At 35.5% G+C, this 27,696-nt stretch overlaps 1 protein-coding gene and 1 long non-coding RNA gene across 2 annotated transcripts in view; one reads left to right on the top strand and one right to left on the bottom strand.

Moving 5' to 3' along the window:
* Window positions 1-27,696, top strand: part of LOC137012793 (potassium/sodium hyperpolarization-activated cyclic nucleotide-gated channel 1) — a 139,904-nt gene that overhangs the window by 91,789 nt on the left and 20,419 nt on the right. Inside the window, exon 4 of the mRNA XM_067376255.1 lies at window positions 7,808-8,026. Within this exon, the coding sequence (XP_067232356.1) occupies window positions 7,808-8,026 (219 nt within the window). The remainder of the gene's footprint in view (window positions 1-7,807; window positions 8,027-27,696) is intronic.
* LOC137013015 (uncharacterized) lies at window positions 1,050-4,047 on the bottom strand. Its single transcript, XR_010893646.1, has 3 exons — window positions 3,769-4,047; window positions 2,495-2,571; window positions 1,050-1,383 (listed from the first exon to the last, which is right to left on the bottom strand). It is a non-coding gene; the product is annotated as an uncharacterized lncRNA (long non-coding RNA).

The following is a 27,696-nucleotide window of genomic DNA, read 5'->3' as shown; positions in this document are numbered from 1 at the left end:
CCTAGCAACAACTCAGAACATTCTAGCAAGCACATAGCAATACTCTAGCAAAGCTGTAGCAACCACATAGCAACACCCTAGTAAAACTACCCAGAAACCCCCATCTACTGTACCACCTAGCAACACATTAGCAGTGCCCTAGCAACAACTCAGAACATCCTAGCAAGCACATGGCAACACCCTAGCAATGCTGTAGCAACCACCACCCAGAACACCCTATCAACCACCTAGAAACCACTCAGAACATCTAGCAACCACATAGCAACACCCTAGTAAAACTACCCAGAAACCCCCATCTACCACCTAGCAACACATTAGCAGTGCCCTAGCAACAACTCAGAACATCCTAGCAAGCTCATGGCAACACCCTAGCAATGCTGTAGCAACCACCACCCAGAACACCCTATCAACCACCTAGAAACCACTCAGAACATCTAGCAACCACATAGCAACACCCTAGCAAAACTACCCAGAAACTTTTATAAGCCACATAGCAACACATTATCAACACCCTAGCAACAACTCAGAACATTCAAGAAAGCACATAGCAATACTTTAGCAAAGCTGTAGCAACCATCTAGAAACCACTCAAAACATTTTAGCAACCACATAGCAACACCCTAGCAAAACTACCCAGAAACCTCTATAAACCACCTAGCAACTCATTAGCAACAACCTAGCAACAACTCAGAACATCCTAGCAAGCACATAGCAATACTCTGGCAAAGCTGTAGCAACCACCACTGAGAACAACCTATCAACCACCTAGAAACCGCTCAGAACATCCTACACACTAAAAACTCCTGGGTCAAAAATAACCCATAATGGGTTATTTTTGACCCAAATCCTGGGTTAAAAAGGGACCAACTAATTTCTGGGTTATTTCAACCCAGAAAAATGGGTTATTCTTTTTGACCCAACTTCTGGGTTAAATACCTGACCCAAATTTTGGGTTAAAATAACCCAAAATTGTAGTTAATATAACCCAACTTTTGGGTCAAAAGAACAACCCCAATATCTGGGTTGAAATATCCCAGAAATTAGTAGGTCCCTTTTTAACCAAAGGTCAAAGGTCAAAAATAACCTAACTTGGGTTACTATGCCAGTATGCCTTATTTCAGAAAATAAAACTTCAGAAACTTACACACTTCAAGCACTTTTACATTTTTATTGCATTAAATTAAATTAAACTCTACACACTTGGACCTATTTATCTTAGGTCACACTGTAATAACATTAGACATTAGAAAAAATAGAAAAATAAACAACTCATTTTCTCTCAAACATTTGACAACATTCAATAACTGGATTGAACTTGAGGGACAAGATTTTTGATAGTGTCCTCATCTAAGAGAAGAAATGCCTCCTCATCTATGTCTTCACCTGAAAGACAGAAAACAAGACAACATGAGTATTGTTAATAAGTCGAGACAATTGTGAACCACTCACCAGACACTCTTTGATTATCAAGCTAATAAATAATCACTCTTAAGGGAATGCTGTTGGTTTTTTTTTTTTGTTTTGTTTAAAAAAAAAAAAAAAAAAACGTGGCCCAATTTGCTAGTTAACTAATGTGGTTCTTTTGCAGCATTACCCATTTTGTGTGAATGACAGTCTATACTGTCCATCTTTTCTTTCATTAACAAGTGTAATAATGACATTAATGCAAAGGTGAATATCTGGCCCATTATTATGCATAACAGCTTAAAGACAAGGCACAAGTATCTTTTAACTATAAGGGTTATTATAGAGATGCATTCCCCACTGTCAAAGAAGTTGTGACTGTCACAAAATCTTACACTGACACATTTAAGCCATATTCAAGAAAAATATTTAGGTATAGAGAGATGATATGAGGGCAGTTAAAGGGATAGTTCACCCAAAAATGAAAATTTGATGTTTATCTGCTTACCCCCAGGGCATCCAAGATGTAGGTGACTTTGTTTCTTCAGTAGAACACAAATGATGATTTTTAACTCCAACCGTTGCAGTCTGTCAGTCTTATAATGCGAATGAATGGTAACACAATTTATAAGAGTCAAAAAATATGCTTAGACAAATCCAAATTAAACCCTGCGGCTTGTGACGACACATTGATGTCCTATGACACGAAACGATCGGTTTGTGCGAGAAACCGAACAGTATTTATATAATTTTTTACCTCTAAAACACCACTATGTCCAACTGCGTTCAGCAATCGCTTAGGTTTCTCACACAAACCGATCGTTTCTTGTCTTAGGACATCAATGTGTCGTCACGCGCCGCAGGGTTCAGTTTGAATTTGTCTAAGCATATTTTTTGACTCTTATAAATTGTGTTACCATTCACTCGCATTATAAGACTGACAGACTGCAACGGTTGGAGTTGAAAATCATCATTTGTGTTCGACTGAAGAAACAAAGTCACCTACATCTTGGATGCCCTGGGGGTAAGCAGATAAACATCATATTTTCATTTTTGGGTGAATTATCCCTTAAAAGAGTAAAACGCTCACCTCTAAAATTCTCTATCAGCCCAGACATCCGCCACTCAGTTAGCTTATCAGCGACAAAGCTGTCCATTTATAATGACCTGAAGAAAACATAGCAATAGAGGTTAGCAACAATTTGAAGACTTGAAACGCTTCTTTAACTCTCACTACTTAAGACAGTAGGGCACTGTATAATATGATAAGCACAGCGCAGCTGGTTAACATAACTATTGTGTAGCCTCGTCGCTCTAGCCGCGGCTAAAGGGGGTCGCACACCGGAAGAGAAGCGTATTTAAAATTCAAACACATTATTCTCTATGAGTGTACACACACCGGCGGCGCCATTCGGCGTCTGTCCGCGGCGCCCAGCAACGGTTCGGGACCTTGTTCAAAATCCTGCAGCGCCACAGAGCGCCATGTACATCGATTTATATTAAATTTACACTTATTTGTCTCAAATCGTCGTTAATGTATATACTGACTTCACCATGTGCTGCAATATAAATTTAGTTTTACATTAATTTACAGAAATCAGCTGCTTGAATGAAAATTGCTGATGTTATTGGATTTTCAGGTGATATTCTCAATTCATTCAGTTAACGGACGCTCTGAGGTAAAGTGTTCAGACTGCAGACTCAGCAACGGTTGTATTTAATTATACAGTACAATCATAACATACTACTGACATTATCTTAATTTCATAATGTCCTAAAACATAACAATATTGCTGGCCATAAACTGAGAAAGTACGCGATACCTTGAGTTGTCCTAGACGCGGCGCAGCGCGGCGCTTCTCGTCCGGTGTTCGACCCCCTTAACGCGGCATGAAGTCGCCACTAGCTGCACTGTGCTTATCGTATTATTACCAGTATTATAACAATGAGATAAGTACAGCACAGTTTATGAAAAATAGAATTTAAAGACCGTGTAAAGTGAATTCAGTCATTTTCTTCTAAACACATTAAATAGATCATACGTTTCTCGATGTGTAAAAAGCACAACCATTTTGACACCTAATTTCATGAACTTATCGTTATTTTTAATCATTCAAATTTGGCTGGGTGGTTAATAACACTTTCTTATTTAGTCTGACAAACTCAAAACACATATTTATTTTGACTTTACACGGACTTTAAACTAGTTAGATGTTGTCGCGATATCCGTGGGCGGCTACGTGCTAACCACAGAATTACCACGGTAAGCCATGGTCATTTTTTCAACAGATGGTGCTAAACTAGCAACGGGGACATGGACACAGAAAAGTTTACGTTACATTGACACTGAAAATACTTGCTTACCTTGAACACGCGATGAAGTTGCACCGAAGAAGCCCAGGCCAAAACGGATCGAGTGCGTTCAAGTTCAAGTGACGGTTGTTTCAAACGACTGTTGTGAGAAAATTCCAGAACAACAGCGAGGGCGGGGGGAAGGGGCGTTAACCCAGAACATGGGTTACTCTTTGAAAAATAACCCAGAAACCTAAACAACCCAGGAATTGGGTCAAAATATTAGCCCTATAACCCAGAAAATGGTTACTCTCTGAAAAAATAACCCATAATTTTAACCCAACACAAATAACCCAGAAAATGGGTTAAAGAAATAACCCAGGAGTTTTTAGAGTGTAGCAACCACATAGCAACACCCTAGTGAAACTACCCAGAACCCCATATATGCCACCTAGCAACAAATTAGCAACACCCTATCAACAACTCAGGACATCCTAGCAAGCACATAGCAACACCCTAGCAGTGCTCTAGCAACCACCACCCAGAACACCCTATCAACATCCTAGCAACCACAAAGCAACACCCTAGCAAAACTATCCATAAACCTCTATCTATCACCTAGCAACACATTAGCAATGCCCTAGCAACAACTCAGAAGACCCTATCAACAACCTAGCAATGCCCTAGCAACTACTCAGAACACCTTAGCTATGTTGTAGCAACCACCTAGACTACTACAGCATCCCCATAGACAACACACCAGAAAAAATACTTTTTTTCTTCCAGCAAAATGTAGTATGGTGTAAATTGACATGGATCCTGATGCAATTCCAGCACAAAATGCTACAGGGAATATCTAATATGATGCCATTTATTTATTTATTTATTTTGCAACCTCAATTTGAGCAATTATGCCATAATTTTTTCATCAGTCTTCAAAAGGAATAAGCAATCAGCATGGAGATTACAGTAGATTTGGCATTAATATGTGACCCCGTACAGGAGATAATACAGCCATAGAGAGAGAGACAGCACATCAGGAGTATTTTTCTAAAGTTCTCTTGACACATGCAGGCAAACACACTCTGCAAAACTAGCGTGTGTGATACGTCCCGGCTTGCGTTTGAGAGCCCTATGGGTTGGCAGGCAGCGGTGCGCAGGTTTAAGAGCGGTTCAACGAGCTTTTGTCGGCTTCCTCAGCACTTTTTCCTCTTCAAAAAGAGCAGGAAGAGATTTGAACAGTCAGCAAATCCATTCCAGACTCCATCCATGAACACAGAGCTGTCACATCCCTCTAGTGAGTTTTCACATAAACACAAGGAGATGAGGCCATCGGGAAATAATATGTGAATTGTTTTAGTCAGTGTTCTCAGCGAAACATACCAACTAATGTCTGCGAGTAATGCTGACATCGAGTAGTGACAGAGCAAACTGAAAATAGCTTCTGGATATAAAATAAGTCAGAGAAGCAAATTTATCAGACATAAACAGAGCATCGTTATATTTGGTATGACCTCCCAAAAATATTTAATGCTGATTCGATGAGGATTTTACAATGAAACGGAATGAGAAACAGATAATTTTTATAAACCTAAGAATTAAAGCCCATTATATTTCAGATGTTAAATATATTTTTTTTAATAGAGAAATAACAAATTATTTTGTTATATTATATTATATTATATTATATTATATTATATTATATTATATTATATTATATTATATTATATTATATTATATTATATTATATTATATTATATTATATTATATTATATTATATTATATTATATTATATTATAAAAGAAGACCAAAAAAAAAAACCAACTTGCTTGGAATGTTTCTACCTTTGGCATCTTGTTTTCATGATCTGATGTATTGATTCTGAACGGGGTCAGGCACTCTGCAGTATATCTGCAGTACAGTTTGTCTCTTTCTATTCGCACAGTTCTTCATTAAAATCAGCTGCTCTAATAGCCTGTGAGAGGACTGAAAGTGTCCTTCCTCTTCTTCTCTTGTCCAGCATTAGGGATCCACAGAGCAGTACATCAACTGACGGCAGCTAATGGAAGTAATCCAAGTTGATTAGCAGACACCAAACCCATCTCTTGTTTTCACACCCTGCTGCAAATGACACAGATACAAAAAGATGGTGTAGAGCAGGGGTATTTTGTCAGAGAGTGATAAAACAAACCAAACAAATAAACAACTGGCAAAATGCCAATATATATTATTTCAAAATAATTAATAAGTTTGTTTCCGCCACTAAATATAAAAAATAAAAAAGGTAATTATGATTTTATCTCACAATTCTAAATTTTTCCCAGAATTGCAAGATTTAAACTTGCAGTTGCGAATTATAAATTCATAAGTGCGTGATATAAAGTCAGAATTGTGAGATATAAACTCGCAATTGCGTCTTATAGTCAAAATTCCAAGATATAAACTCACAATTCTGACTTTATAACCTGCTATTCTGACTATAACTTGCAGTTATGACTTTATATTATATCTCGCAATTCTGACTTTATATCTCGCAATTCTGACTTTATATCTCGCAATTCTGACTTTATATCGCACAAGTCTGACTTTATATCTCGCAATTCTGACTTTATATCGCACAATTCTGACTTTATTACCTGCAATTTCGACTATAACTTGCAATTCTGACTTTGTAATTCACAATTCTGACTTTATATCGCACAATTCTGACTTTATTACCTGCAATTTCGAATATAACTTGCAATTCTGACTATATCAAACAATTCTGACTTTATTACCTGCAATTTCAACTATAACTTGCAATTCTGACTTTATATCGCACAATTCTGACTTTATTACCTACAATTTCGACTATAACTTGCAATTCTGACTTTATATTGCACAATTCTGACTTCATAACTCGCAATTCTGACTTTATATCGCACAATTCTGACTTTATATCTCGCAATTCTGACTTTATATCGCACAATTCTGACTTTATTACCTGCAATTTCGACTATAACTTGCAATTCTGACTTTGTAATTTACAATTCTGACTTTATATCGCACAATTCTGACTTTATTACCTGCAATTTCGACTATAACTTGCAATTCTGACTTTATATCGCACAATTCTGACTATATCACACAATTCTGACTTTATTACCTGCAATTTCGACTATAACTTGCAATTCTGACTTTGTAATTTACAATTCTGACTTTATATCGCACAATTCTGACTTTATATCGCACAATTCTGACTTTATTACCTGCAATTTCGACTATAACTTGCAATTCTGACTTTATATCGCACAATTCTGACTTCATAACTCGCAATTCTGACTTTATATCGCACAATTCTGACTTCATAACTCGCAATTCTGACTTTATATCTCACAATTCTGACTTTATATCGCAGAATTCTGACTTTATTACCTGCAATTTCAACTATAACTTGCAATTCTGACTTTAAAACTCGCGATTCTGATTTTATAACTCCCGATTCTGACTTTATATCTTGCCATTCTGATTTTATATCACGCAATCCAGACTGTCACGCAATTCTGATTTTATAACACACAATTCTGACTTTATATCGCAACTCTGACTTTGTAACTTACAATTCTGACTTTATGACTTACAATTCTGACTTTATATCTTGCAATGAGTTTATATCTCATAATTCTGAGGAAAAAAAAGTCAAAATTGTGAGATATAAACTCGCAATTGTGTGAACAGAGTCAGAATTGTGAGATAAAAAGTCACAATTACCTTTTATATTTTTTATTTCATGGAGGAAACAAGCTTCCATATATATATATATATATATATATATATATATATATATATATATATATATATATATATATATATATATATATATATATGGATGGATGGATTACAACGTATAAAAGGGAACAGAGAGAAAGAGGAAGGAGAGATGCATGGAGAGAGATAGTTTGCCATGCATGAAGGTTCAGTTGTCAGGACGCTCTATGGAGACTCACTGATATAGCACAGAGTTTTTTGCCTGCAAGCCTGCATGTGTTAAATTCACTCCACCTGCTTTTCTATCTCTGACTGTTTTTCTTTTTGTCTCATCTTCTCCTCTCTGTCTCTTCCGCTCTCTTAGAACGACTCCTGGGGAAAGCAGTACTCTTACGCCCTATTTAAGGCCATGAGTCACATGCTGTGTATTGGGTATGGAGCCAGGGCGCCCGTCAGCATGTCAGACCTTTGGATCACCATGCTTAGTATGATTGTAGGCGCTACCTGTTACGCCATGTTTGTGGGCCACGCCACAGCTCTCATCCAGTCTCTGGACTCGTCTCGACGACAGTACCAAGAGAAGGTAAGCGCAACCTCATCGGTTTCATTCACCTAGCTGCTTTGTTTGCAGGTTTTCACACATTATTTTGATATTTCCACCACCATGCCTTCATTGGACATGCATGTGATCTTACAACTCCATGATAGCGTAGTAATCTGTGTCATCATCATGTATCACATTATAAGCTCATCAATCATTCAAGAATGACATCAATATTGATCTGACGTCAAAGAAATTCTACCTCTGCTACATGGGAAGAAGACTGCATGCTTCAGAAAACATGTACAGGTTCAGGGCTGGAATCTACAGGTCTAGAATTAGGTTTGGATGAGTGATATAGCCAAAATGAGTAATTAATCACTGCAACATATATTACAAAATGATGAGGATTATAATAATAATAATAAATAATATTAATCATTTTAAAAATTGTATAATAATTGTTGAATAATCCAAAATTGTTATTAATTACTAATTCATATTATTTATTAATAAAAAATTATGAATGTGATATATTATGATTATGTTTAAGAAAATTAATTAATTATTCTTTTTATTTGCAATAATAATAATTTTGGAAAAGTCCAGAATGTATTATTAATCAGTAATAATTCATATTATTTTAGTGTTATTAAAACACTATGATTATGATTTATTATGATTATGATTAAGAAAAATAATGAATTTTTATTCATAACAATAATAATAACAATAATTTTGGAAAAATCCCAAATGTATTATTATTAATCCGTAATAATTCATATTATTTTACTGTTATTAAAACACTACGATTATTATTTATTATGATTATGATTATTTAATTCAGATTAATAATAATAATAATAATAATAATAATTTTTTGAACAATCATTCTATCATTATTATTAAGATGTTGTTGTTATTATTATTACTATTATTATTATCATCAAGAATTTTTAATTTTCTTAAATAATTATAATATTAAAATCTTAATAATAATTATTATAATAATAATAATAATAGGCAAATCAGATTCTTGATTAAGTGACATTAGAATATTAATTAATTATATTAATTGATTATATAAAAATAACTATTATTATTAAGAAGAATTCATTCTCAATTATTAAATAATTACAATACATTTATTAATAATAATACAATTAAATATTAATAATTAGTAATTCATATTCTTGATTATACTATAATATTATGAAGAATTAATAACATTAATGATTTAAAAAGTAATAAAAACTATTATTATTACTACAAAATAAAGTCTGGCATAAGTGCAACTGACTCAGATCAGTAAAAATAATATTATAAAACATAGCTTTGATAACTCGCATAAAGCCACTGAAAAATAGCCAATATGCACAAACTGTGTCCATGCTTCATTTAAATTCTGCATTACAGCAGCAAAATGTTACTCAGTTTGTTGCCTAACAAACAACCCTTAAAATCATGTTCTTTCCACATATCCTGCTCATAACACCATGTTTCTTTGTCAGACTCGCATGTAAACAGCATATAGCAATACCAGCACAAACACATCTACCGCGGTCCGTAATTCTCACCTGCACAGGTTTTTGGAACCGGTGCTATCGCTGCTTAAAACTACTGTTACTGTTTTCTGACCTCAACTGTATAGTTCATTACTAAGCTAAATCAAGGATTGTGATACTTAAGTCATCAAGTCAGAGATGCCACAGCATATTGATTCCACTTCCTCTAAACAGCATGCAGCTTCCTCCCTGAGATACCATGAGAGGAGGGATTGTCAGATTATCCCTCATTCTAAACTCCTCCTGTCTTTGAGTGCTTGTTTTACCGTTAGTGGATCATTATATCGCCATGCTTTCAAAGAGGATTTATCCCAAGTGAAAGACAAAAACACTCTCTCTGGGCCAAAGCATGTGCAAGGGGAGCCAGAGCTGCTTTGTCCCATGGGAGGAGGGTTTTTTCCTCATCTGTGACCTCAACGAGCCAGGTTAACGTCACAACACACAACAACGTGCCAACATGAGCCATCAGCTTCTCCATTTAATACCATTACAGTGGATGAATGGAAAGACGAGATGGAAATGGAGAGAATGGGATTGTGCTCCAGGGAGTTGGCACAGACTAAATGAAAAAGAATTATGTAGAATAGGCAACAATGTCAGAGAAAGACTGTACTTTTAGGGGTGTAACAGCTTGTTACTGGGCCGTACCCTCAAAAAGTGTTTTTTTTTTAAACTTATCTACCTCTTAAGAGAGCATATTAGTACTTTTTGAGGTTACTGATCCAGTGACAAGCTGTTGTACACTCTAAAAAATGTGTTGGCTCAACAACAACAACAACAAAAATAACGCAACAGGTTTCATCAGTTATTTTGAGTTATGACAACTTTGAGTGAATTTACGTTCAACCAACAAGCTACATTGAGTTAGAACTTAATAATTTGTAGCATAAACACATTTTTAAGTTGATTACTCAAAAAAATTAAGTTGTTCCAATTACTAGAGTTGTAGCCCTGAAACCATAAACCAATCTTATCCGTTTCAGTTCAAATTCAAATCAACAGCTATCATAGCACATGCTAAAATAATTTTTTTAACATCTATATTTAATGAACAAGATATTACTTGTCACTGGCATTAGCGTAGTCATTGCGCCTTCTTCTAACCACAAAAACTTGCAGAGGCTCTTTTAAATGTCAAACATAGTGTAATACACTAACAGGACTTTCCTTCACTAAAAACAAATAAATTAACACTTATTTTCAACATTTATTGTCCTGATCCAGTCCAAATGCAAAGCATGCTAGGAACTAGAAATTCACTGCCTAATTTCCGAAGTTAAAGACAATTTCTACAACCTAATTAAAAAATAAATAAAAATAAATAACTTTAAGCCAATTAACACAGAAATTTGAGTTTAAATTACAGACAATATTAAGTTGATGTACTATAAGTTGCCATAGGAAATAAACTAAATGTCTGCTAAATGTCAGATGCAATAGCATCCTTTAAATTTATTGAGTAGCATGTATACATTCCCACATACGATCGAACTACTATCCAGAGACAATCACAGGCTCAATTTCACTCTAGCTCATTTGTGGCCACTGTTTAAAATATCATGTAAGAGTTTTCTTGCTTTTATAAAGTTGTATTTTCACATTACAGCCGAATCTTACATCTTTTTGATTGACAGAGCCATTTAGCTGAAACCTTTTAGCAGAACAAAGTGTGGGATTTCCAAGCTAATGAGATTCCTTTACTCTGGAAAACAGGGTGCTGCACACATCCATGGGCCATGTGTACCATCAATTTCCCTGTCATGGCCACTGTGCACAGGCTTATCTGAGTTGCACACGTAGCTGGTGTCACCTTCACTGCGACAATGACACAGCGGTCTGAAACGGACAAAGGGCTTCTATGAATTTACATCTCTCTGCCTGTCCCGGCATGGACTCTTATCTTCAATTTAAATATGATTTTTGACCTTGCCGTGGCCGTGTAGCGTTCGACACAAACGAGCAGTGTTACACACTTCACTTAGAATCGCAATGTCACCGCTGTGGTTTCATCCCGCCATAATGCCAATTAAAATCTGGCTCCATTGCAAATGGATATTAGATACGGCTCCCCTGCCCAGAGATCTGCAAAAGACATTCCTATTGAACGGGCCTCTCGGTGGTCACTATATATATGAACAGAGGAGGTCAAATGACAAAGCCAATGTCACTGGCCAATACTGCCGAGAAGAACAGCGTCACTGGTCACCAGCATACATATGTCTTATTTTGGATACTGGGCTGTTGTCCCAACTAAGCTGTTCAACTAGCTTATTTAACTGACATTTTAACTGTTTAACAGCAAAAGCACAGCATTATAATTAAAGTACCATCGCTAAAAAAAAGTAGTACCGGTAGTACAGAGCACCGGGGCAAGCCGGTTCATGCTGATAGACGACTGCTTTCAAGTGCTGTGTCTGTGAAGAGCATCAAAGGTTTCTATTTACAATGTGTTTTTGCAGCATTGAGCATTGTAACCACATCATATACATGTTTGCTGAGCACATAAATGCAATGTCCAGTCAGAGTTAAGTTAGTCAGAATCCGCTCAATAGAGTGCTGCAGGTACTGTATGACATATTTTTGTATACTAACCAGGAAGTTAGCATCACCCTTGTTCCCTTAACAAAACCCCAATAGGATTTTTCCATTGGCTTTTGAATTAGGCCTATTGCATGAAATAAGTGCTGTGACCAATTAGCATCTGGATAAGACATGCTTTTTGGGGTGTTAAATAATGGCACAAATACCAGTAAATTAACTAGCGTAAACCTTAGTAAATCACGTTGCATGATTCATTTAAATACTCTCCTCCCATTCATTTTGTGTTTAAAAGGGAAACTCCTACAAATGCATTTGCAGCAAGGTCAGCTGCAAAAATAACTGTGTCCATGCCTTTTCAGTGCTAATTTTTCACTGCGTGTCTTTAGTAAATCCTGACGGTAGTTTTTTTTTAATGCCAAAAGAGGGTTTGTGCTGATGATTATAAACTATTATTATAATACTATTAAATACAATATGGGATGAAATAAAAGCATGACTCTCACAATCTCAATGCAATCTGAATTTTATCAATGCATATAATATTTCTTCTTATTATTATAAAATATATCAATGAATATATTCAAAATAACAATAATACTTATATACAAATAAACAGTAATCAGTGGTTTTATAACATATCTGCGGAAGAATTTTTTGACGCAGCTCTTGCACCGTCTGACTCATTGTGATCCTATCTGTTCCATTTGCAAAGACAAGCATAAGAAAGCCGACTAAAGGAAGATAACCGTGCTTCAACAGCCTTATCTCTCATCATTCAACTCATCTGTGGCTTTGCAGTAGCAGATCTCCTATGATCATCAGATCAAACCAGCACATGGATGAGATCAGACCCAGAGAGGAACCACGAAACGTGGTTGTGTGCTGAGCAGGGAGCTGCACAGGAGCGGAAGAGTTCTTTCAAAGTGCAAGATCAAAGAAGATCAGCAGGAAAGCATTTCGGGGAGAAGTTTCTCTGATGTGAGGTCAACGTTCACCTCATTCACCTGATGTCATTGTTGATACCAGGAATAAACCCAGACATTTTTTCCTGGCATTTACAGAGAATTCCACTGCAGGAGAGCGAGGCAAGGATATTCTATGATCAAAAACAGTGTAAACAGCTAGAATCCCTTGTCACATCAGCAGTCTTGTTATGTAATGCTTCATGAATACAGGTTGTTGTGTGATTGAACGCAAAGGTTAAACAGGTGGGTTGTTTGTTGGATGCTACAAGACATCTAAAACCAGGTGCACACCTGTTTTGCTGTCCTTCCTTATGATTGTTGCTTGTCAGATTCTACAATATGTCCCAGTAAGATATTGAAAGTTAAAGAAGAATACAACATCAACGGCCTTTTATGTCAGTTTGTGTGATATATATCTTAGGACTTTGGTCATGCCTGACAGCATTGACAAGGCCATAATTCACAGGATTGATGTTGTGTTTTGTTTAGTGATAAAGGAAATTTATTTACAGCAAACTCAAGGTCATTTTGATTGTATGAACATGATGTGAAGGGAATGGGAAATAATGACATTTCATTATTGCACATTAATATTATATAAATAAACCTGAACATGGATTAAGATGTAATATATACAATAGGAGATATTAATATTTTATTATTGCTAATGAATATATATTAAAATGTTAATACAAGAAACAAATCTTATATAAACAAACAATGTTAATTGGAAAAGCGCTGGCAAAATTAGGGCCAAAATCAAAGTTTGTGGGCATGCATACAGATGGTCTATTTTGTATGCTTGTATATCCAAAATATAGATTCTAATTTTCAAAGTGACAGAATAATAAAATGCATCATGACCTCAAATCATCTTGCCTTTTCTCATTTTCCCTTTATTCAAATTAGAATATCTGTATTATCATCCCCATTGCATGAGCGCACCATGGTCTGTCCTCCTGAGCAGTTGCAATTTGGTGGAACAAAGCACCTTTCGAGTAGTTGTATTGTCCCTTAACTTTCCTTTTTTGTTGGAGAGAGAGTGAGGGGCAGCCTCAAGCACCTGGGACACAGGAGATATGCAGACAGGCTGGGCGGATTGTTTCTGACATCTAATATAACCCTGTCAGAGCCCAGCACACATTTAATGTGATGACCGCTTCTGCAAGAAGAAATGGGGGAAAAAAGAGAGAGTGGTGATAAACAAACCTAATCTTGACAAAGCATTTCTGTTCCCACGCTGATAATAAACCCGAACGTGGATTAGCCTTCTGTGCTTTTGCTCAAAATGTAGTAGAGAGGAAAAATCTAAACTAGCCTATAGTGTTTAGCACATAAAGGAAAGTAAAAGGTAATTAAAAAGAAGAAAAGACAGAAAGAAGAGTAAAGTAAATGGAAAATGAAAGGTGATTAAAATGATAGAAAATAAAAAACCTGTACAGAAAAGGGAAAGAAGATGTTAGGGAAAGGAAAAGGACAGAAGAGGAAGGGGGACTACAACGTCACTATCACTAAGCATCCGACAAATCTTTCAGTCTTTGTTTCAAAACATTTTCCCTGAAAGTTTGAGTTTGCAAGAGCGCGAAGAGGCTGTGAAAGTGGACTAGTGAGTAGATGATTTTACTTGATATTTAATGTCCCCGACAGCCTCTGTAGTCCCATTTAGCCACTTGATAGCAAAAAAAGTAAAAAATTCACAAGAGGGTATTACTGATGTATTTTATATCATAGAATAAAATGTGAAAATTTTCTAAACGTTCATTCACCACAGACTTTATTTAAGTATTTTTAAAAAAGTTAAAAAAAAAAAAAAAACCGCATTGACTTCAGGACGATTGTACCAGAAGTGCTAAAATGCTAACCTGGTTCCAGGCTTTGGCCTACAAAAATACATCATTCCCTGCAGCACTCTATATGCCATAGTTTGTTCAGTGTGAAATATGTGCTCATGAATCATTTTGTTATGACAAACAAATTATAAATTAAGAAATTATAAGGAAAGGAAAATGATAGACCTGGAAGTGGGGAAGGAAAGAAAAAAGAAAGAAAGAAAGAAAGAAAGAAAGAAAGAAAGAAAGAAAGAAAGAAAGAAAGAAAGAAAGAAAGAAAGAAAGAGAAAATGAAGACATGAAAAGAAAAGGAAAGAAAAAGGACAGAACCAGAAAGAGAGAAGTAAAAGGCTGGAAGATGAAATTAAACTAAAATTGAAAAGGACATGAATAGGAAAATGGGAACAAAAAATATATATATATATAGATATATATATATATATATATATATATATATATATATATATATATATATATATAGCGGCACAACAAGCCAGCCAACATGGCTGGGAGCATTAGACCAACTGCAACAGTGAGCAATTAAAGACCTATTAAGATCATTTAAGGCAAAAGTGTTGAAAAATTAATCAATAATAAAGATTTACTGGCTTATCACTTTTGACCAATAGGTGGTGCTGTGACCAAATGAATGTGGTATGGTCAGAGTGAGGTGACAATGACACTCGCTAAGGATATGACTCCCGTAAAAATAAGTCAACCAGATCAAAAGTTATAAGCATATGAAAAAAAAAAACACTAGATGGCGCTGGTTTGGAACTACTCAGACTCCTTCAGGGCCTTGTGCTGATGACCCATACAGAGTTTCGTAATGATACGCTAATGTATTCATAAAATACAGCATTTTAAAACAAAATTCAAAATGGCAGATGGCCAAAATGGCCGACATGGGAAAATTGGATATCATTCGACTCGGCATGATGCCTCGAATCGAAAAAGACCAACTTTATGATTTTTGGACAAACCTATCTGAAGCTATAAGCAAAAATAATGGCTATTTTGGCTTTTTTGTATCTCCAGACCAGTAGGTGGCGTTATGAGAAAACTCAACATGTAGGCTCTGGTCTTGCTTGGGATGATATATATGAAGTTTGGTCTAAATATGATAAATCATCGCATAGATACAGCCATGAGTTCAAATTGGGTGCTCTGCATTAGATTAATTTGCGTGTTTTTTGAGAATGGTTGAGTTTATCAAAAAGCTTTTGATAACTTTTTGCAACAATGGACTGAAGATGATCTGATTTGATTTTCATGAAAATCAAATGAAGCGTCTGGGAAGAGTTTGAAAAAGCAGGTTTTTCGCAAAATTCAACATGGCGGACAAACCATAAGTCGAAACCTTGCATGTTTGGTATCGTTGGACTCAGCAGGGATTCAGGAGTCTAAGGTCATGACTCTTTTGAAAATAAGTTGACCACACCCATAGTGATAAGCATTTGGATATTTGATTTTACCACTAGGTGGCGCTGGTGTGAAACTTCTCAGGCTCATTTAGGCCATCGTGCTGATAACCCATACCGAGTTTTGTGACGATATGCTAATGCGTTCATAAAATACAGCATTTTAGCACAAAATTCAAAATGGCCGATGGCCAAAATGGCTGATATGGTAATAATTGTTATCATTCGACTCGGCATGATTCCCTGAATCTGACGTGACCACATTTATGATTTTTGGACAAACCATTCAGAAGTTATTAGCCAAAATGCCCATTTTTCATATATCCGGACCAGTAGGTGGTACTGTGCCGAAACACTGCATGTTGCCTCAAGTCATGCTTGTGATGACATGTAAGAAGTTTGGTCTGAATACGATAAAGCGTTGCGGAGATATAGCCTCAAGTCTGATTTAGCAAGCTTTTCGTTTAATTAATATGTGCCATTTTCGAGAATGGATTGTTATATCAAAAATTTTTTGACAACTTTTTGTCGCCATGGTCTCAACATGATCTGGTTCAATTTTCGTGAAAATCGGAGCAACGGCCTGAGAGGAGTTTGAAAAAGTATGTTTTTCTGAAAATTCGAAATATTTTTTTCTGAAAATGATGTCATATAGTGCAATCGAATCATCTTGAGCCCAGGACTCAGAGGAAAAAATAATTTTTTGGACATTTGGACAGCTGGTGGCGCTAGAGGGATTGAGTTTGAAGCTCCAAATTCGCTATGGACGCAGTTCAGACTGTCCTCTAACTGTGTGCCAAATTTCACAACTTTTTAGCATACGGTTCTATGGGCTGCCATAGACTACCAGAGCGTAAGAATAATAATAAGAAAAGTAACAATTTCAATAGGTGCCTACGCACATTCTGTGCTTGGACCCTAAAAACAGGACAAGAAATAAGGAAGAATGGAAAGGAACAGAAAAGGAAAGGAAAAAGACAGGAAAGGTACTTGAAAGAACATGAAAGGTGAAAAGTAACAAAACAGCAAATGAAAAAGTAATGATAAGAAATAATGAAAAATATTGCAAGGTAAAGGACAAGAAAAGGAAAAGACCAGAACAGGAAAGGGAACTACAGGAAGAAAATAAGGGAGGAGAGAAAGAAAGAAATGGAAAGGGTAATGAAAATGAAGAAAGAAAAGAAAGTGGAAAAGAAAAGGTCAAGAAATGGAAAAGAACAGGGGACCAGAGAGGATTGACAGGAAGGAAGGAAGCAAGGAAGGAAAGAAAGAAAGAAAAGGAAGGAAAAGAAAAGGAAAGGGAAGAAAAAGGACAGAACAGGAAGGGGAGAAGGAAAGGGCTGAAAGTTGAAATTAAACTAAGACTGAAAAGGGCATTAATAAGAAAATGGAGGGGATAGGAAATGGAAAGGAACGAGACAAGAAAAAGAAAAGAAGGTGACAGGACAAGAAATAAGGAAGAATGAAAAGAAACAGGAAATGAAAGAAACAGGGCTGGGTTTCCCGAAACCTTCTTAACTCTACGTCGTTTTTAAATTATACCTTAAGCTGTACCTTAACGTTAATACGTGTTTCCCGAAACGTTCTTAGTTAAGTATGCCTTCTGTAAGTCATACTTTCGTAAGGTTGGTCTGGACCACTCTTAGCTATACCTTATCACTGTTTATAGTCAATACGAATATAAATCTGAAGCTGTAATACACCCAGTGTTCGATTAGGATTATGGCAAAGAATAAAATGCAAAAAAATTCACTGCTAAATTCAAATGTGCTTTAGCGCTGATCCAGAGACAGACGCGCGCTCTGCGCTTGTCATGTAACTTTATCACAACTATTCGGTGTTTTTAACCTCATCGCGCTTTATTTTAGGTTTCAGACATTTAAATACACATTTGAATTAAGTAGGCTACTGCATAAAAAAGACATTTATAGTTTGTTAAATTCAAATTACACTGATGTCTACGGAAGCTGCAGCAATAACCCTTTTTTTATATTTGATATGTTTTATTCATATCAGATACACATTGTTTATGAAACAATAAAGTTTACTCCATTCTTCTCCCAGTTCACCGGCCACATACTTTTATGTATTTCGGGGAAGATTTCGTATAGGCTATCCGACAGCTCTAACTGCCGTGCAAACTCATAGCGTGACAAAACACATTCACTTCCACATATTTTACAATCGTAAATTCATGATATTTGTGAATATTAAAAAAAAAAAAAAAAAAAAAACGATATAAACGAGATACCTACATGTCTATCAGCTGCATGACGCGTCTCCAAGGAATTAAAACTTTATTCTAAATAAAGGTCGCCTTAAACTCACGCTGATGGGAGCTCCGCTTCCCCAGAATATAGATAAATTACAATATAGATTTAGTTTGCAATTTAGATTACTTTTATAACATATCATGAGTCCAGATAAATGAAATTTCTACTTCTGAAGTGCTTATTTTTATAAAGAACACTGATTTCTCACACGCACTGAAGCAGCGACTGTATAGAGTGAATTATCGATTCTCGAGCCATCGATATCAACCAATTCAGCACTGCCACCATGGACAGCACCTGGTAACGTGGCACTTAAGAAGATATACCTTAAGCAACCTCCTAAGGGATAGTTTGGGGAACACGCCTAGAAACGGTACATCTTCAGTTAAGGTCTACCTTTAGAGTCTTCGTAGCGCGCTAAGAGACAACGTTATCGGGAAACCCAGCCCAGGAAAGGAAAGGAAAGGAAAGGAAAGGAAAGGAAAGGAAAGGAAAGGAAAGGAAAGGAAAGGAAAGGAAAGGAAAGGAAAAATACTTGAAAAAGGTGAAAAGCGACATGACAGCAAATGAAAAGGAAAGAATAATGAAAAATATTGCAAGGTAATATTAAGAAAAGGAAAAGGCCAGAACAGGAAAGGGACATACAGGAAGAAAATAATGGAGGGGAAAAAGAAAGAAATGGAAAGGGTAATGAAAGGGAAGAAATAAAAATAAATGGAAGAAGGTCAAAAAGGAAAAGAAAAGTTTAAAAAAGGAACAAAAAGGGCAGAAAACAAATGGATAAGAAAATAATGTAATAAAAGAGAACATGGCAAAAAAGAAGGAAGAGGGAAAAAAAACAGGGAAAAAGTGCAAAATTCAAGAACATTGGCACATGTCTGTAAGAATGTGTCGATGGCCTTTTTGAAGCGAATATATAAGCATGCCATTGACACTAAGAGGACGCCAGCTGTCATTCACACAGACGACTGAATCATTTTAGCATTACCTCTGTGGGAATCATGAAGTGCTTGTAAGCAAGCTTTATAAAATCCCCTCAGGATGAAGAGAGTTTATCTGCTCTGGCAGTATCAAATGATATCCGTGCTTTAAGCCACATGCCCAAAACAGCTTGACCTCTCTGTGCCTTCTCACCATCTCAAGACCACTCCTTTAAAAGCCTCTACGCTCCTCCTTCCTCACACGACCAACCAAAAGTTCCCCTTCTTTGTGAGTTCAGCATAAATCAATGCACTGCAAACACAAACAGGCCTTATCATGCTCTGACAGATGCGCTGTAATCAATGTAGAACAAGAAGTGACATCATTTTTTGTTTCAACCCTCATTTCCATTTTTGCCTGCTGTCTTACTGCAGCACCACTGGCCTGCGGTGTGCGAGACGATGTTTATTCACAGGTGCTGTCGTCACTGGGCTTTGACAATCCGTTAAACCAAACAGGCTGATCCCCTGATTCTGCTTGCTGAATATGTGTGCGTGTGTGTCTGTCTGTGTAAGTAGACTCTGATTAAAATGGATGAGTTTCTGGAGTTTTGGTCTCCAGCTCCTCTTTTTCCAAAGTTTGGAAGCATGTTTGTGAATGTCAGAGAGAGAAAATGGAAGGCAGTAAGCTGGTGTCCAAGCTTCTCAACCAGCTTAAAGGGGTCTTATTATGCTTTTTTACATTGTTACAAAAAAAGTTACAAAGCCCAGTTTTCCTCATTTAAATTATACCAAGGCATAAGCAAAAAAATGTTCCATGTTATGGAAGCTTGTTTCCACCACTGAATGAAAAATATAAAAGGTAGAATTGTGACTTTTTATCTTGCCATCTTTTTTTCTCAGAATTGCTTGATATAAAGTCGCAATTGCGAGGTATAAAAATCAGAATTGCTTGATATAAATTCACAATTGCGAGGTATAAAGTCAGAATTGCTTGATATAAATTCACAATTGCGAGGTATAAAGTCAGAATTACTTGATATAATGTCGCAATTGCAAGGTATAAAGTCAGAATTTATTGATATAAATTCACAATTGCGAGGTATAAAGTCAGAATTGCTTGATATAATGTCGCAATTGTGAGGTATAAAGTCAGAATTTATTGATATAAATTCACAATTGTGAGGTATAAAGTCAGAATTTCTTGATATAATGTCGCAATTGCGAGGTATAAAGTCAGAATTGCTTGATATAATGTCGCAATTGCAAGGTATAAAGTCAGAATTTCTTGATATAATGTCACAATTGTGAGGTATAAAGTCAGAATTGCTTGATATAATGTCGCAATTGTGAGGTATAAAGTCAGAATTTATTGATATAAATTCACAATTGTGAGGTATAAAGTCAGAATTTCTTGATATAATGTCGCAATTGCGAGGTATAAAGTCAGAATTTCTTGATATAAATTCGCAATTGCGAGGTATAAAGTCAGAATTTCTTGATATAAATTCGCAATTGCGAGGTATAAAGTCAGAATTTCTTAATATAAATTCGCAATTGCAAGGTATAAAGTCAGAATTTCTTGATATAATGTCGCAATTGCGAGGTATAAAGTCAGAATTGCTTGATATGATGTCGCAATTGCAAGGTATAAAGTCAGAATTTATTGATATAATGTCACAATTGCGAGGTATAAAGTCAGAATTTCTTGATATAATGTCGCAATTGCAAGGTATAAAGTCAGAATTTATTGATATAAATTCACAATTGCGAGGTATAAAGTCAGAATTACTTGACAAAGTCGCAATTGCGAGGTATAAAGTCAGAATTGCTTGATATAATGTCGCAATTGTGAGGTATAAAGTCAGAATTTCTTGATATAATTCGCAATTGCAAGGTATAAAGTCAGAATTTCTTGATATAATTCGCAATTGCAAGGTATAAAGTCAGAATTTCTTGATATAAATTCACAATTGCAAGGTATAAAGTCAGAATTACTTGACAAAGTCGCAATTGCGAGGTATAAAGTCAGAATTGCTTGATATAATGTCGCAATTGCGAGGTATAAAGTCAGAATTGCTTGATATAATGTCGCAATTGCGAGGTATAAAGTCAGAATTGCTTGATATAATGTCGCAATTGCGAGGTATAAAGTCAGAATTTCTTGATATAAATTCACAGTTGCGAGGTATAAAGTCAGAATTGCTTGATATAAACTCGCAATTCTGACTTTGTAACATGTTATAAAGTATTTTTTTCCTTAGAAATAGACTTTATAACTTGCCATTGCGAGATTATATCTCACAATTCTGAAAAAAAAGTCTGAATTGCAAGTTTATATCTCACAATTGTGACTTTTACTTGCAATTCTGACATAACTAACAATTGCGAGTTTATATCTCACAGTTCCGAGAAAAAAAGTCAGAATTGTGAGATAAAGTGTCGCAATAAACTTTTTTGTCGCAATATACCTTTTTTACATTTTTTATTTATTGGTTGAAACAAGCTTCCATGGGGGGAGGCCTGATTGAGTTGCGTTAGTAGTGTGTTGAAACTTGCGGTTTTGTGACGTTCACAAAACACGCTCGAAGCGGTTTACCAATCACAACACACTGGTCCAGTGACCAATCCATAGGACCAATCAAAGAACATTTGAGAAAGAGACAGGAACTACTGTAAACTGATCCTCACTGACAGACTGGGAAGAGAGGTTCTGTAGTAATGTAAAATGTGTTTGTTTGTTTGCCTGTTCTAAAACCTGTTCTAGTAGACCCCAAAAAATAAAATCAAGACCTTGAAAAAGGGCATAATAGGTCCCAAAAATGTTGTTTAATTTTATGTTTGAAATAAAATTGAGCCAGTACACACAGCATGCATTCAAAATCGTTCTTAAATTATGCCGGTAAGTCTACAATAATGACTCATACTGGTGTGTGTGAGTGTGTGTACTCATGCACACTAGTATGTGTGTGAGAATAAATACATGGGCACTATCTCAGTAAGGAAGCCCATAACAGCGTGTTTGCTTTTGCCCTGATACCCAGTGACTCACTGTAACTCTACAAGAAGCTCATGGCACTGCCACCAACTGACTGACCACAGGTCACAGTTACTCATATTCTGAATATTCAGTGCTGGCTCAGACTCTCCAGCTTAGTAACACAATAGATGTGTCCCTATTCAGAGACTGCATCCTTCAAAGTCCGAATGCATCACAGCGGCACAACTAAAGCTGTCCCAATTCAAAGGCTCCTTCGAATACGGTCTACACATACATTCTTTGTTCCCCAGGATGTGGATTTTGAAGTACGCATCCTTCGAAGGATGCAGCCTCTGAATTAGGACACAGCTTATGTGAGGGAATTCAGTAAGAATTGTGTCAGAAGCATTTACAGTTCGTGGTGAATAAGGCATAATCTATTAAAAGCCTAATTTACATAGAAAAGAGGCATGGTTTGCTGAAAAAAAAAAAAACCCACAATGACTAGATGCACCAATATTAAAATTCTGGCCGATACCAATAAGCTGAGAATTATTTATCATGTAATGGCCAATAACTACAACAAAAAGATTAAAATTCTATACTATTTTGCCTAAATAAAAATAAATACAAAATAAAAATTCAGTTGTTTAAATGTCATAAGTGAATTTAGGAACAAAAGGTTTTAAAAAGAGATGTTAATTTTGAGATTTATTAAAGATCACATTTATTTTTTTATGCAGTGTTGTTACTGTTAACTAAGACAAACTATTCAGAATTTTTTTCAGTAATTGAAATAAAGCTGAAGTAAAATAAAATATAAATATAAAAAAATAAACTTAAGAAAAAAAATAGAAATGTCAGTTGCCTAACTAACTGAAATAAAATACATTTAAGCAGAAGTACATAATTTAATCATTTAATAGGAGTACATAATAATTACTAAAACTACACTGAAATAAAAATGATTAAAGATAATTAAAAAAATAATAAAAATGACAGATGCACGTAATAAAATTACTAAAACAATGTAAAATTAAAATCAAAACTATAAAACTTGAAGCTAATTAAAAATATTAATAAATACTACAATATTTATTAAAAAAAAAAAAAAAACACTTTTAAAGATGACAGCATTCTGCTAATTTTCCCTTATCTGTGTTATTTTTTATAACCTAATAATCTAAAAATAGTATTTTTACACAATTGCGGATCCATTACAAATCAACGCTATAATATTAGCCAACAACCAATACCAAATTATTGTGAATCCCCATAACTGGCTGTTTAAATTCTCAAGGCACATCATACTTAGTGATTTCATCATTACATAGTGATTCGTTAAACTGTATTGTGAGCGGTTGGTGAATAAAACGCAGGGATTTGTGCTGAATTGACCCTTTGCCGGAAGTTTGATTGACAGGTGATCTAACCATTCATGATGCAGAATCCACCGTTTTTGTGCAGCAGTCAGGGGAGTAAGTAGATTAACGTCGGTGGGCTTGAAGTTGAAAAATGGTGTGTACTGACATTTTTGATGCTATAAATTAGTAGGAAGAGATGATCGGTTCACAAGCGCTTGAACTGAGGCTCTACAGCGATCTATCACACGATACATTAAAAAGCCACATAATAGTATTTATTGTTTAAATTTCTTTCTTTAAAAATTACAAAATTTGAGACATATCCAAAGTAACCTGCTCTGTCTTGTCTGTCGATGCATTATCAGTGTCCTCTTTGATCCGCGATGTATTTTTCACTGCGTGAGAACATGATGTGTGGCATGAGAGCGGCATGGCTTGTCAGACGTAGCAACAGTAACTAAAGGGGGCTTTCTTTATAAATCAGACACAAAGTCCCCTCAGAGACTTATTCTAAAATCAGCATGGTCAAGCTAAAGCAGCCTGTACTGTCTTCGCATCCCACAACCTGAAGACATCAGCTCTTAAATTCTCAAGGCCTCAGTCTAAGAGACAAGGATAAAGACTTCCTGTCGAGATGCTAAGTAGACGTGGGTCTAGCCATCTCCCTGCTGCAGATGCAGTAGAGTAGAGAGAGACGGGGAGGTTTTGGAACATTAGCCTAATTGCTTGGTGCTTGAATTGTCCTAGTCATTCAAAGCCATTTCACCCACACTGATAAAAGACTGTGGTCCACCATCAGAATACGGTTTCTGTGCTGCAGCATAGGCATTTCCCACACACTGCCATCACATGAAAAACTACACATATAAAGATATATGCCATCACACATAACAGATATATTCTCACTTCACACTAAGGTAAAAGGAAATTCAGAGAGACAATAGATAAAACAGCCTGTATAGAAATAGAGCATGTATTGATTAATCATAAACCGAAGAGCTGTTATAGATATGCCAGTCAGTCAATGTAACAGTATAAAATAGAACGTTTACGGACGGATATATAGACTGTCATGAAAGGCTATCATTTCCTGTGACGATATGGAGTGGGCAGCCTGTGTAGGTACAGAATGCATACATAATTAAATGTATGTGTAACCAGAGACAGGTAACAGGGAGCAGGTGTTGGGATTAGACATTCCTGCTCTGATGTCATCAGCTGAGTTGGCAGACAGGAAATGCTCTGCCACACGCACCACCTGCCCACAGCCAATGACCCAGCACATTTTATGCTTGTGTGCCGATGTGTTTACACAGGATTTATCTAAATAGCTCATCATTAAATCATGCATGAATTAAAAAAGATCATCTCACCAAACGCCTACACAGAGGGGCATTTTATGCTCAGGGGTTGCTCTTTCATAGCTCAGGTAAATGTTCTCAGTTCCTTTGGGGAAATAAAAATAGAAACAATTGAGATAATAATAGTCAAGATAAATTGGTTTTGGAAGAATTTGAAGAAAAATGTCTCTGACTTTTGATTGCAAAGCTGAGAACATGAACACAATGAAATATAAAATGCAAACCAGAGGCCTTTCTAGTTCACATACTAATATAAAATATATTTACTGCCATTCAAAAGTTTTGGGTTGAAAAAAAGTCTCTTCTGCTCACTAAAGATGCATCTCTTTGAGTAAAAATATAGTAAAACAGTAATATTGTCAAATATTAAACAACTGTTTTCTATTTTAATATATATATTTAAGTCATTTATTCCTGTGATGCAAAGCTGAATTTTTAGCATCTTTACTCCAGTCTTCAGTGTCACATGACCCTTCAGAAATCATTCCAATATGCTGATTTGCTGCTCAACAAATATTATCAGTGTTAAAAACAGTTGTAATATTTTGTGGGGAACTTGTGATTTATTTAACATTATAAATGTATTTACTGTCACTTTTGATCAATTTAATGCATCCTTGCTAATTAAAAATCAATAAATTTTTTTCAAAACAAATAAATAAATAAATAACAATAAATAAAATAAAATCGTACTCACCCCAAATTTGACGAATGATAGTGTTTAGAAACTAGTGATAGTTTTTCAGAAATAAAAACGTATTTTAACTTGCTCAAAGTGGATGTTTTCAATCACTGAAATCATTTCCGGTTGATTTATCATATTAAAAAGTGATTAGGTTGAGTGCATTGCATTGTGGGATAAATGATCAGTGCATGATCTGGCAATATTTCATGCACACAGAAACATGTAAGCAAGCAGTGTTATTCATTTTTCATGTGAATAGAAAACAATTGTGCTGCTTAATATTTTTGTGGATACATTTTGTTCAGGATTCTTTGGTGTATAGAAAGTTCAAAAGAAAGAAAAGCAGTTTTTTGCAGTAGATTTTTTTTGTAACTTATTAAGTAGCGTAACACTCCTCACTTTTAATCAATTTAATGCGATTTATATATGTATAAATCACTTGGGGGGGTAATTAAGAATGCAGTAATGTCACATGAGAGGAAGCAGTGCCTCCATCGCGCTATGATTGGATATGACTGTTTTGTGCGATAAATCCCGCCTCTTGTTTTTGTGCGTGTTTGCGAATTGGTCTGAATAAGCAAAATGGTGGCATTAATGGAAAGACTAATTAAAAAGTAAGTGAACTACCCACTTAGATATCAAACTGAAATGGACTGAAATCAGCTTGGTGAAGTTAAACGTACATCTCCGTGTCTGTCAACGAGCTTGATGACTGCTGATCCGAAAATAAGTTGACTATTAAAGATAGTCAACTGCTGAACATCAGTTTACAAATATAATAATGTTTAAATTGTTACTGCCTTAATTTATTATTTTGGAATGCATGTAAATATGTGTTAAAACACTAACTTGATGAGATTAGGTTTACTTGGTTTTAATAAATAGAAAATTAATCATATTGTACAGTTCAAAATAGAACTGTATTTGAAGAGTTTGGTTTCAAAACGCGATAAACGGCATTAAAAAAAAAAATCAGTACTGTATATGGTCGGTATTGAAAGGTCATTTATAAATTTTGCCCAAAATGCGATATCCGTTGTGTTATTCTGTCATGTTTTCTCCCTTTCTTTCCAAAACGCGACAAACGCCAGTCTCATTTCTCTACCGAAAGTGATATATCTGCTCAGCCAATCACAGCACACCATTCCACGCACTGTAAACAGTAATGGCGGCGCTCTGAATACACCCAGCATCATATCTACTTTATGCTTTGTGATCAACAAAAACAGAAAAATGAATCATTTTGGCGGCATTGATGAACCTGTGGTTGTTTCTGCGGTGGTTCTTGTTTCACGACAGCATTAACTTCTGTCACGGTCCCCAAAACTGAATCATGGACAATTTTTAAAAGCTGTTTTTAACACCAATGTACTTGGTAAACATGTTTATACCGTGATGTGACACCAGATAGCTACTCTTTAATTGGTAATGACAAACGGAGACATAATTAATTTATAACATTAACAAGATGACTCATTGAATTCCTTTTGGGAGCGACAACTGAATGTATTTTTAGTCAAATGCCTGTATATAAGATTAGTATTGACAAAGTTCAGAGGCTATCATATGTGAATCAACTTACTTTGTTGTGTATTTTCAAAAATAACTTTTATATTGATGGATTAATTGCATTTTGAAAAAAAAAAGTGGATTTATTGCATTTTGGGGGAAAAATTATCTGTTTGTATAATAATATCCTTTGAAAATCAAAATCTAGATTTGAATGTTTTATGTTTTTATAACCAAAAGATGCTATGTGAAAGTTTGAAATAAAAATTGTGGTTTTCATATGGCCACTTTCTTGGTAA

The sequence above is a fragment of the Chanodichthys erythropterus genome, chromosome 22 (genome assembly GCF_024489055.1).
Source record: "Chanodichthys erythropterus isolate Z2021 chromosome 22, ASM2448905v1, whole genome shotgun sequence".
Taxonomy (NCBI): Eukaryota; Metazoa; Chordata; class Actinopteri; order Cypriniformes; family Xenocyprididae; genus Chanodichthys; species Chanodichthys erythropterus.
Note: the sequence above shows the minus strand (reverse complement) of the source record. Positions and strands in the feature narration are given on the sequence as shown.